Consider the following 13,281-nt stretch of genomic DNA (forward strand, 5'->3'; position numbering starts at 1 on the left):
AACCCTGGAACGGGTAGCACCATAGAAAGTAGCTGGCTTGATGAAAACGTCCATTTCGTCTGTTCTCTTTGGTCGTAATGTTATTTTATTTTTTAACAGCTCGTTTTTTTTATGATAACTGTGTGAAGGGTGGTGTTTTGGGCGGGGTGAGGAAAGGCGTGACTTTCAGGTTACAATAAGCTATAAGTATACAGCAGATTGCCCTCACTTTGATTGTACTGTAGCAACGTGACCTGGATCTCTATTCATTTAAGTGAGCAGATTAGTGCTTTCAGGAGGAACAGAACATCTACTGTAGACATTTTTTTTTAAACTGGTAGACTTGGGGATGTGTGTCGCGGACAGTGCTATTCGCAAACACTATCCTCAGATGCCTGTTTTACGCCGAACTCGAAAGACCAGGAAGATGAACAGGTACAGTAGGCTACGATACTTTAATGTAGGCCTAATAATACTAAAAATGCTTAAATAAATCGACTGCTCGTCTTTACCTTATGGCGCACATTTTCACATTGTATTTCATTTCAATCGAGACTATTCAAGCCATCGACTCCCTGATGAATGAAGATAACGAGCGATCAGCTAATCAACTGGCATCACGGCACGACATCAACATCATTCTAATTACAGTAAGAAGACAGTTGATGAAACTTGCGTGGACTTACGGAAAGGCTCGGTAAGAAATTATTTATATAAAAATAAATATCAGAACATTAACCACGTGTGTTCATTGTTTTGTACTGTTCTGTAGTTTTGACCCAATGATTCATCTGACAAACAAAGAACTTTGCGTCCTGCAGGCCCAGGCAGACAATAACCCAAAACACACTGCCGCCCGGGTTTGCGTTGCAAATGACGGCATACACTGGGTCAAGACGCCAGCAGAGTAAGTAGACCAATATGTAGTAAAATAAAAGCCCTACAACAACTTCGGTAGGCCTACCGTATATCTAAAAATATTTTTGTTCATCTCTACATGTAGATGTCAAATGTTAATATGGAATACCGAAGTATAATTACAAGAATTTCACAAGTGTCAACGGCTTTTATTGACAATTACATGAAGTTTATGCAAAGAGTCAATAGTATTTACCCTTCTTTCTCAAAACCTCTGCAATCCGCTGTGGCATGCTGTCAATTAACTTCTGGGCCACACTGATGGCAGCCCATTATTTCATAATCAAGGCTGGGAGTTTGTCAGAATTTGTGGGATTTTGTTTGTCCACCTGCCTCTTGAGGATTGACCACAAGTTCTCAATGGGATTAAGGTCCTGGGATGTTTCCTGGCCATGGACCCAAAATATTTATGTTATCACTTTTGCCTTAAGGCAAGGTGCTCATGCTGGAAAAGGCATTGTTCGTCACCAAACTGATTGGCCTCAGGATGCTTTACACTGTTACACATGACACAGGATTGATGGTAGCGCTCACCTTGTCTTCTCCGGACAAGCTTTTTCCAGATGCCCCAAACAATCGGAAAGGGGATATATCAAAGAAAATGACTTTACCCTATTCCCCAGCAGTCCAATCCTTGTACCTTTTGCAGAATATCAGTCTGTCCCTGATGTTTTTCCTGGAGAGAAGTGGCTTCTTTGCTGCCCTTCTTGACACCAGGCCATCTTCCAAAGGTCTTCGCCTCACTGTGCGTGCAGATGTACTCACACCTGCCATTCCTGAGCAAGCTCTGTACTGGTGGTGTCCCGATCCCACAGCTGAATCAACTTTAGGAGACAGTCCTGGCGCTTGCTGGACTTTCTTGGGCGCCCTGAACCGCTCTCCTTGAAGTTCTTGATGATCCGATAAATGGTTGATTTAGGTGCAATCTTACTGGCAGCAATATCCTTGCCTGTGAAGCCCTTTTTGTGCAAAGCAATGATGGTGGCAAGTGTTTCCTTGCAGGTAACCATGGTTGACAGAGGAAGAACAATGATTCCAAGCACCACCCTCCTTTTGAAGCTTCCAGTCTGTTATTCGAACTTAATCCGCATGACAGAATGATCTCCAGCCTTGTCCTCGTCAACACTCACACCTGTGTTAACGAGATAATCACTGACATGTCAGCTGGTCCTTTTGTGGCAGGGCTGAAATGCAGTGGAAATGTTTTTTGGGATTCAGTTAATTTGCATGGCAAAAGGGGACTTTGCAATTAATTGCAATGCATCTGATAACTCTTCATAACATTCTGGAGTATATACAAACTGAGGCAGAAACTTTTGACCACAACTGTACAATGATCATCTCAGCAAGGTTTTACCTGTGGTCGTGGAGCTGAGTGCGGAAGTGCGACTAAAATGTAGTTTATATAAACATCCGCATTTCTGTACATTCTGATTCTGAACATCAAATACCAAGATGGCATAGCAGTCAGACGTCCTTTGTCCTCGTCTTATCGTGTCCCGTGTGTGTATATATACTGCTCAAAAAAATAAAGGGAACACTTAAACAACACAATGTAACTCCAAGTCAATCACACTTCTGTGAAATCAAACTGTCTACTTAGGAAGCAACACTGATTGACAATAAAGTTCACATGCTGTTGTGCAAATGGAATAGGTGGAAATTATAGGCTATTAGCAAGACACCCCCAATAAAGGAGTGGTTCTGCAGGTGGGGACTACAGACCACTTCTCAGTTCCTATGCTTCCTGGCTGATGTTTTGGTCACTTTTGAATGCTGGCGGTGCATTCACTCTAGTGGTAGCATGAGACGGAGTCTACAACCCACAGAAGTGGCTCAGGTAGTGCAGCTCATCCAGGATGGAACATCAATGCGAGCTGTGGCAAGAAGGTTTGCTGTGTCTGTGTCAAGACAATGCTAGACCTCATGTGGCTGGAGTGTGTCAGCAGTTCCTGCAAGAGGAAGGCATTGATGCTATGGACTGGCCCGCCCGTTCCCCAGACCTGATTCCAATTGAGCACATCTGGGACATCATGTCTCACTCCATACACCAAAGCCACATCGCACCACAGACTGTCCAGGAGTTGGCGGATGCTTTAGTCCAGGTCTGGGAGGAGATCCCTCAGGAGACCATCCGCCACCTCATCAGGAGCATGCCCAGGCATTGTATGGAGGCCATACAGGCACGTGGAGGCCACACACACTACGGAAAGTTGGATCAGCCTGTAGTGTGGTTTTCCACTTCAATTTTGAGTGTGACTCCAAATCCAGACCTCCATGGGTTGATACATTTGATTTCCATTGATCATTTTTGTGTGATTTTGTTGTCAGCACATTCAAATATGTAAAGAAAAAAGTATTTAATAAGAATATTTCATTCATTCAGATCTAGGATGTGTTATTTTAGTGTTCCCTTTATTTAGTTGAGCAGTGTGTATATACAGTTATTTTATATAGGTCTAGGCTCAGAAGAAATAGACTCCAATTAAGCCCTCATTGTTTGTAAAGTCAAATTAAAATGAGGTTGATTGTTGAAATGAATTGCTCGACTGGTGTAGGTTATCTCCATCTGCTGGTGTGCAACACTTGCATTACAAGCTGGCAATATTTTCAGCACCAGCCTACCCCGGCTAATGAAGGCCTAACCCGGCCAAACCCGCTGGGCCAATTGTGCGCCGCCCTATGGCACTCCCAATCACGGTCGGATGTGATACATCCTGAATTTGAACCATAGATATACAGTTGAAGTCAGAAGTTTACATACATAAAAACTTGTTTTTCAATCACAACACAAATTTCTTGTTAACAAACTATAGTTTTGGTAAGTCGGTTAGAACATCTACTTGGTGCATGACAAGTAATTTTTCCAGCAATTGTTAACAGACAGATTATTTCACAGTATCACAATTCTAGTGGGTCAGAAGTGTACATACACTAAGTTGACTGTGCCGTTAAACTTGGAAAATTCCAGAAAATTATGTCATAGATTTAGAAGCTTCTGATAGGCTAATTGACATCATTTGAGTCAATTGGAGGTGTACCTGTGGATGTATGACAAGGCCTACCTTAAAACTTTGCTTGACATCTTTGCTTGACATCATGGGAAAATCAAAAGAAATCAGCCAAGACCTCAGAAAAAAAATTGTAGGACTCCACAAGTCTGGTTCATCCTTGGGAGCAATTTCCAAACGCCTGAGAATGTACCACATTCATCTGTACAAACAATAGTATGCAAGTATAAACACCATGGGACCACGCAGCCGTCATACCACTCAGTTCTGTCTCCTAGAGATGAACGTGCTTTGGTGCGAAAAGTGCAAATCAATCCCAGAACAGCAGCAAAGGACCTTGAAGATGCTGGAGGAAACCGGTACAAAAGTATATATATCCACTGTAAAACGAGTCCATTATTGACATTAGCTGAAAGGCCACTCAGCAAAGGAAGAAGCCAATGCTACAAAACCGAGATTAAAAAAGACAGACTACGGTTTGCAACTGCACATGGGGACAACCATCATACTTTTTAGAGAAATGTCCTCTGGTCTGATGAAACATAAATAGAACTTTTTGGCAATAATGACCATCGTTATGTTTGGAGGAAAAGGGGGTCGGCTTGCAAGCAGAAGAACACCATCCCAATCGTAAAGCACAAGAGATGGCAGCATCATGTTGTTTGCTTTGCTGCAAGAGGGACTGGTGAACTTCACAAAATAGATGGCTTCATGAAGAACAAATATTATGTGGATATATTGAAGCAACATCTCAAAACATCAGTCAGGAAGTTAATGCTTGGTCGCAAATGGGTCTTCCAAATGGACAATGACCCCAAGCACACTTCCAAAGTTGTGGCAAAATGGCTTTAAGGACAACAAAGTCTTGGAGTGGCCATCACAAAGCCCTGACCTCAATCCTATAGAAAAATTGTGGGCAGAACTGAAAAAGCATGCGCGAGCAAGGAGGCCTACAGACCTGGCTCATTTACACCAGCTCTGACAGGAGGAATGGGCCAAAATTCACCAAACTTATTGTGGGAAGCTTGTGGAAGGCTACCCAAAACATTTGACCCAAGTTAAACAATTTCAAGGCAATGGTACCAATTACTAATTGAGTGTATGTAAACTTCTGACCCACTGGGAATGTGATGAATGAAAAAAGGCTGAAATAAATACTTCTCTATTATTCTGACATTTCACATTCTTAAAATATAGTGGTGATCCTAACTGACCTAAGACAGGGAATTTTTACTAGGATTGAATGTCAGGAATTTAGTTTAAATGCATTTGGCTAAGGTGTATGTAAACTTATATTATTTTTTTCAGAACATTAACCGTGTGTAGGTAGATACATGTGGAAAGATGGATACAAATGATTTGTTGCAAGTTGGAGGGGGGTTTCACACCTAGCTCGGCTATTAGTTCTTCACTAAAGGTTGAATAGTCTATTGTTTTGCTAGTAGCCCATCCTGCTACGCTTGTGAAAAACTAATAATACTTTTTCCCCCTTTCCACATGTTAAAGATTCCAATAGATAGTGTTTTCAGCCACAATCGGTTCCAACCCCAATTAATACATTTGGGCACAGGGTTCGTAACCTGCTCCCTGCTTGTTTCATTAAATTATTATGCAGGTCTCTGAGCAAATAGGAGTAACAATCCAGACTCTCATACCTCGCTCCCTTCCACACGTCAATCAGCATACTTGTGGGCATGCTGGCAGGATATACGTTTTTTTATTCTGTAAATATGAATTACTAAATCATGTTTCTAGTCTATTGCATAGTTACAATGTGTAATCATTGATTTCCCAGGAGAAGGAATGGTAAACACTATTGAAGTGTATAATTGTAATATATACATGCAGATACAGCATAATTCACAGAATGGAGTTTGATACACCTGGCATTGGATATGACAGGGGAAAAAAACAAGCAAAATAGCCATTTCTGTCAATTAAATTTATGACCAAAAAATATGCACTAATGTTTGTCTGACATATTCCTCTCAATTTTTTTTTTTTTTTGCTTGACTCGTTATGTTATAACTACTTACATTTGCCTCCCCGTAATGTTTTATCAGCCATCTTAGCTGAAGAAAGTCACCAGGGAGAGGTGGCTCGCAACAAATTCATCATTGGAACCACTGATTGGTCATAAAAACCTTGGGACCCAAATGCATAATGAGTGCTCCAACTCCCCCTAGTGGTGGTCTGGAGCAGTGAAGCCATCAAATCAAATCACATTTATTTATATAGCCCTTCGTACATCAGCTGATATCTCAAAGTGCTGCACAGAAACCCAGCCTAAAACCCCAAACAGCAAGCAATGCAGGTGTAGAAGCACGGTGGCTAGGAAAAACTCCCTAGAAAGGCCAAAACCTAGGAAGAAACCTAGAGAGGAACCAGGCTATGTGGGGTGGACTGGGGACAGGGGTGGACTGGGGACAGCAAGGAGTCATCATGTCAGGTAGTCCTGGGGCATGGTCCAACGGCTCAGGTCAGTTGAAACTGGAGCAGCAGCACGGCCAGGTGGACTGACAAGCCATGACAAGGAGTACCTCATAAGTCCCAAGGTATAAACTCGCAACTTTTAAAAGATAGTAGCGGTTCCAGCAACTGATCAAAGTAACTAAAGTTTTTCAATAGACTTTCCAAACTTTCCCAAACAAACCGAGCTCTCCCTCATTACACAGGTAGTGAAGTGTTGTGCCATTAGATGTACCCAAGAAGACTCACAGCTGTAATCAATGTCAAAAGGTGTTTCTAACATGTACTGACTCAGAGAGCTATACTTATGCAATTACTATTTTAGTTATTTAATCTTTAAAAAATATTTGCATTTTTCTTCCACTGACAGTTTTGTATAGATTGTTGACAAAAAAATTACAATTAAATACATTTTAATTCCACTTCGTAACACAAAATGTGACTAAATCCAAGGGACTAAATACTTTTGCAAGGCACCATGTGTGATTGTGATTCTTGCACACAGTTTCACAATTAAGCGAATGAGGGCAATATGGGCAACATATGATATGATAAAATTCTCTCCCACCCTACTTTTGTATGAAAATGCATTTAATGTATGTGAAATTGTTTGTGAATGTGAATGCAAAATAAATAAACAAGTGTGGTAAAGTGTGTGTGTGTGTGTCCGCCGTGTGAAGGTGTCCATCCTACCTTCATGGGTGAGATGTGCGCGTGGCCCACGTAGCCGTGGATATTCTCAATCTGGGAAAGGTTCTTCTCGGCCACCTGGACCAGCTCGGGGCCAGGGACCTCGTCAGTGAGCTGGGGGGAGCTCTGCTCCTGGGGGGAGCTCTGCTCCTGGGGGGAGCTCTGCTCCTGGGGGGATGTGTCCTCATCGTGGTGCCTGTATTTCTGTAGGGGCAGGGTAGAGCAGAGTAAGTGGATGTTAGACAATATACACAACAAATCCCCAATGTAGGTATCAGATGAGGATATTTGAGCAATTTTATAAAAAGCTGAAACATATTTACATAAGTATTCAGACCCTTAAGTACTTTGTTGAAGCACCTTTGACAGCGATTAGTCTAGAGTCGTCTTGGGTACGACGCTACAAGCTTGGCACACCTGTATTTCGGGAGTTTCTCTCATTCTTCTCTGCCAAGCTCTGTCAGGTTGGATGGGGAGCGTTGCTGCAAAGCTATTTTCAGGTCTCTCCAGAGATGTTCGATTGGGTTCAAGTCCGGGCTTTGGCTGGGTGACAATGACATTCAGAGACTTGTCCCAAAAACACTCCTGCGATGTCTTGGCTGTGTGCTTAGGGTTGTTGTCCTGTTGGAAGGTGAACCTTTGCCCTAGTCTGAGGTCCTGAGCGCTCTGGAGCAGGTTTTCATCAAGGATCTCTGTACTTTAATCCATTCATCTTTGCCTCGATCCTGACTAGTCTCCATGTCCCTGACGCTGAAAAACATCCCCACAGCATGATGCTGCCACCACCATGCTTCACCGTAGGGATGGTGCCATGTTTCCTCCAGACGTGACGCTTGGCATTCAGATAAAAGAGTTCAATCTTGTTTTCATCAGACCAGAGAATCTCGTTTCTCATGGTTGGCTTTTGACAAACTCCAAGCGGGCTGTCATAGGCCTTTTCCTGAGGGGTGGCTTCTGTCAGGCCACTATCATAAAGGCCTGATTGGTGGATTGCTGCAGAGATGGTTGTCCTTCTGGAAGGTTCTCCCATCACCAAAGAGGAGCTCTGTCAGAGTGATTATCAGGTTCTTGGTCACCTCCCTGACCAAGGCCCTTCTCTCCCCCGATTTCTCAGTTTGGCCGAGGAAGAGTCTTGATGGTTCCAAACTTCTTCCATTTAAGAATGAGGGAGGACACTGTGTTCTTGGGGACCTGCAATGCTGCAGACATGTTTTGGTACACTTTCCTAGATCTGTGCCTCGACACAATCCTGTCTGAGCTCTACAGACAATTCCTTCGACCTCATGGCTTGGTTTTTGCTTGGACATGCACTGTCAACTGTGGGACCTTATATAGACAGGTGTGTGCCTTTCCAAATCATATGCAATCAATTGAATGTACCACAGGTGGACTCCAATCAATTTGTAGAACCATCAAGGATGATCAATGGAAACAGGATGCACCTGAGCTCAATTTCGGGTCTCATAGCAAAGGGTCTGAATACTTATGTAAATGGGGCATCTAAAAACAGTTTTCGCTTCATCATTATGGGGTAGTGTGTAGATAGTTGAGAAAATAGATATTTAATCAATTTTAGAATAACGTAACAAAATATGGAAGTCAAGGGGTCTGAATACTTTCTGAATGCACTGTACGTTTCAATTATCCATGTAGAGTGGATTGATAATACATGGATAAATGGCAATCAATATATAGATAAAATGTTTTGCTAGAGAATGCACCAAGAATGCACAAGGCTTGAAAATAGCCCCAGACTTGACTTCCTCACTACAAATACATGACTGTGGGACAGAAAAACTATTGGAGTGAGCAAAATGGATGAAGATGGTTGACACCGTAGAAAAAGGTTGGGTAGCAAAAGCTCACAGCTCACTAACATTTATAGAGGATGGGAACAAAATATGTACACAACAATGAGGACTGTGCGCTTACGATCTACACGGAGGACGTATGCAAGTCATTTAAGTGTGTTAACCCTTTCAATGTTGCAGGCCAAGACAGTATCTCTAGCAGCGTCCTCCGGACATTTTCAATCTCATTAGCTCAGGCTGTTATCCCCACCTGCTTCAAGATATCCACTAACATCACTGTGCCCAAGAAAAGGAAAGTAAATGAACCCGAAAGACTGCCGACCCGTAGCACTCACTTCCGTTATCATTAAGTGCTTTGAGAGGCTTCTCAAAGACCACATTCACCACCTCCATCCCTGACACTCGACCCTCTCCAATTTGCCTTCCGCCCTAACAGATCCACGTACGAAGCAATCGCTATTGCAGTACCCTCACCCACCTGGACAACAGGAATGCATATACGTGGATACTGTTCATCGACTACAGCTTGACCTTCAATACCAGTGCCTTCTAAGCTCATCACAACGCTCACGACCCTGGGAGTGAACTCCTCCCTATACTACTGGGGCCTCAACTTCCTGACAGGCTGCCCCCAGGTGGTGAAAGTAGGCAACATTACATCCTCCACACTGATCCTCAACACGGGGGCTCCACAAGGGTGCGTCCTCAGTCCCCTCCTGTACTCCATGTATACCCACAACTACGTTCCCTCACACAGTTCCAACTCCAAGTTTGCTGACAACACAGTAGGCCCGATTTCCAACAATGACTAGACAGTCTACAGAGGTGGTAGGGGTGGTTGCAGGTAAACAGCCTCTCCCTCAACGTCAGCAAAACAAAGGAGCTGATTGTGGACTTCAGGAGGAACGAAGTTGGGGATGCCCCAATCCTCATCAACAGGACCACCGTGGCGACGGTCAAAAACAAGTTCCTAGGCGTACACATCTCCGATGACCTTAAATGGTTAAACCACACAGACAGCATGGTGAAGGCACAGCGGCGACTCTAACCTCAGGCTGAATAAATTGTTCTACAGAAGCACCATCGAGAGCATACTGTCGGGCTGCATCCCGGTCTGGTACGGCAACTCCACCTCTGATGGCCGCAAGGCTCTACAGAGGGTGGTATGCTCTGCCGAAAGTACCTGCCCTCCAGAATACCTAAAGCACCAGATGTCGCAGTAAGGCCAAGAAGCTCATCAAGGACCTCGGCCACCTAAGCCACGGCCTATTCTCTCTCCATCACTCACATGCAGGCAGTATAGGCGTATCATGGAAAAAACTGTCAGACTGACCAATAGCTTCTACACCCATACACCCAGATTATCAGGCTGCTGAATAGCCACTAGGCAGCTAACTTTACCCCCCATGCTACTCCCCCTATGGATATTCAACCCCCTCCCACAGCCATTACCATTTACCCTGGCCCCACAACCCAATGGACATTTATTACTGTTACAGCTGTAAATATTATTCATATTGTTGTACCATTCACCTCTTTTTGACCTGCACTGTTGGAGCTCGGAGCATAACAACTTCACTGTACCCTGCGATTACATCTGCGACCCTGTGTATGTGACTAATAAACTAACCAAAAAAAGTTATATTACACATTACGCGCTACTTCTTTCAACAGTAACAACATTAATTTACTTATTACTCACTGGGAAAATTACTTGTTATATTACTTTTGTGTTACACCCTTAAACGTCTATACACCAACACCGCAAGTTTAGTCTTGAAGTGTTGCTATTGCATGTTCTTCAAGAGACTGGAACTTGTGTTTCTGGCAGTGGAGAGTTGTTTCTCGATTGGGCACAATTTAGATTAAAAGGTTATATTCTTGTCATTTTTTCATCCTACCAAATTAAAGTAATAGGAGTACCACACTAAGAAATTCAATGTTTTAGACACTTCTGCCATTTTTCATATCTCTCACTAAAGCATTTAGTCGTAGTGCGTGGGTGCGTAAACAAGAACTTGGTGAGAGGATGTCAGACTCAGGACGAAAACAGTTTGAATCTGAGGTGGGGAGGATTTTTTTAAATATTGCGCCAATAGAGGGACTAATAATCACCACAAATATTTATTTGGATCAATAACAGCAATAGGAAAGGAATAATACAAGTAATGAAGTAACATCAGCCCATCTTTGATCAGTAAGTGTAATATTATTAATCAAATTGGAACAGTAATCCGTTATATTATTCGTTAGAGTAAAAAGTTATTACTGTAACACATTACTGCCCCTAATTAAGCTGAAGCCAAGGAATTACCAGTCAGTTAATCAAGGGCTTAAACTCTTACTGTCTCCTCTCAGTGCTGGTGGTGCATGCAATAATGTATGCAGCATTAGCGACGAACTACAGTCAGTCCGTCAACAGGCAGGTAAGCTAAGATAGCGGACTCTGATGGACAAAAAGGAATCTCCTAGCAACCGGTAGAATAACGCAATGTGATGTCATGACCCTCTTCAACTTGGATGATCTGTTCCGGAGCTTTTCAGTTAAAAAGGTAAAATAGTCTATGATACACAACTTCCCAAAAGCATTTCAAGAGAGTGCTGCTGTTTCTACACAACAAATAATACAATCACGGCCCTTATCTGAATGGGTATTGGGAGACCATTTATTCTACCGACAGGACAGTAAATAACAGTCATTACTTATGATCATCACAATAACAATTCTCCTCAGTGATGTCTAGAGGTAGCCTGGTGGCAGATCGCTTTGTGCAGTCTTGCCAACTCCTATGGTCATTTTCTTGACATGTTGCCAAATATGTTGTCATGTTTGACAACAACCATAGTATTTGGCTAAATAGAGAAAACAGATCTGGGACAAGTCTAAAGGATAGGTTGACGGCCATCGTCATCTCCAGTGCTTTGCCACAGATTTGGGACCTGTAAAGTTCACATCTTTTTAGATTAAACATAATTCAGAGCAGGTATTGGACATGCTGATAGACTAGCAACATATCAAAAAGGAAATTAAATTGTTCCAAGAATTGTTGCTGTTAGTGCTGCCAACAGTAATCAAAGGGTGTAATCTACCCCATAAGGATTTGATCTCTATAGGTCTCTAAGCTATTTTTCACTTTTTCCACAATCATGCGAGTGGATGGTGTTCGTGTTAATAGCTGGTTTGCCAGTGTTGAGAAAGGGGTCCCTCCCACTTCTGAGGCCACAGTAGGCCGCAAAACAGACGCTATCTTCATTATTGACTTTCTGCATCAGGCATTCAGTCGATTGTGTCTGTTCTTACTGTATAAAAAAAAAAGTGTTGCTCGAAGTCAATACTGATCAATTAACAAACTGCAAGTGTAGTTAACTTCTAAACAACTTCTAGACTGATTTAAAAAAACTTCACATGATTTAGCTAGGCCTATATTTGTAGCATTTGTCTTATATTACTCCCATCCCTCAGAAAGAGAATGACAGTCCTAATGATCCTGGATTAAGTCACTGTCTGGAGCGAAAGAGCTTCAATTGCTGTTCATGACAAGGGGGGTTTCTTTCCATTCACGTCAAAGTAGAAGGCAGATTAACACGGACCACAGATTAATACTGTAAATCTTTGGAGACAACTAAAACCACAATGTTCTGGAAGTCTGATATGGACAGCTGGGAGTTGATACTGGACACACCAAACTTGACATGTGCTCATCAGAAGGAAGATAAGCCTAATGGAAGCGGTATGCTCTCTGGGATAATGTTGTCCAATTTTCATCCCACAAGCTATTTATTGCGGCAAAGAAATTACATTCTAAAAGGTGCTTTATACAATTGAATCATAATGACATTGACCCTTATGGCCTCTGAATGCCGCTTGTTGAGAGTGGGTAAAGACTAAGCTGCAGTCAATACACACACAAATCAAGTCAATATAAGCTTTTAATGCAGCAACTGTCCTCTTTGGTTGCCCCAACTTGTAAATTAATTGGTTGAGACATTACTCCCTCTCACATACTATCAATTACCACCACAATTAATTTAGGAGCCCATCTCTGCTCAAATAACATATAAAAGGCAGATGGAACATCAGGAACCTCTAGGCTAGAGTTAATTCTGTCTCAGCGTGACCCAGACCCGTCAATGAAAACCAAGCACTGAACGAGGTAGGGCCACGACGAGGGCACAACGGACACAACAAGCCTACAGAGATACAGAGCATGGGCCTTGATCATGGAAACGAGTGCCACAGAGAAAGTAAGAGAGGCAGCAGTGCAGCGCCTGTGGTGGAGTGGTAGCCCAGCACTCCCGGCTTGACAGATATAGGACCCAGGAGAACGGGGTTCAATCCCTGTGTCCACCATTGTCACTAACTCACACTTGCTGTATTCTGTATTTTGATGCTTTATTCAGAC

General features: G+C 42.8%; 1 protein-coding gene across 18 annotated transcripts in view; it reads right to left on the minus strand.

Annotated features, from left to right (window-relative positions):
- dlg1b (discs large MAGUK scaffold protein 1b) overlaps positions 1 to 13,281 on the minus strand; it is a 242,222-nt gene that overhangs the window by 161,397 nt on the left and 67,544 nt on the right. For all 18 annotated transcript variants that reach the window (XM_020467259.2, XM_031810895.1, XM_031810894.1 and 15 more), the window contains exon 4: positions 7,071 to 7,271. In XM_020467259.2, coding sequence (XP_020322848.1) covers positions 7,071 to 7,271 — 201 coding nt within the window. The remainder of the gene's footprint in view (positions 1 to 7,070; positions 7,272 to 13,281) is intronic.

This window comes from Oncorhynchus kisutch, linkage group LG30 (assembly GCF_002021735.2).
Source record: "Oncorhynchus kisutch isolate 150728-3 linkage group LG30, Okis_V2, whole genome shotgun sequence".
In the NCBI taxonomy this organism is placed as follows: domain Eukaryota; kingdom Metazoa; phylum Chordata; class Actinopteri; order Salmoniformes; family Salmonidae; genus Oncorhynchus; species Oncorhynchus kisutch.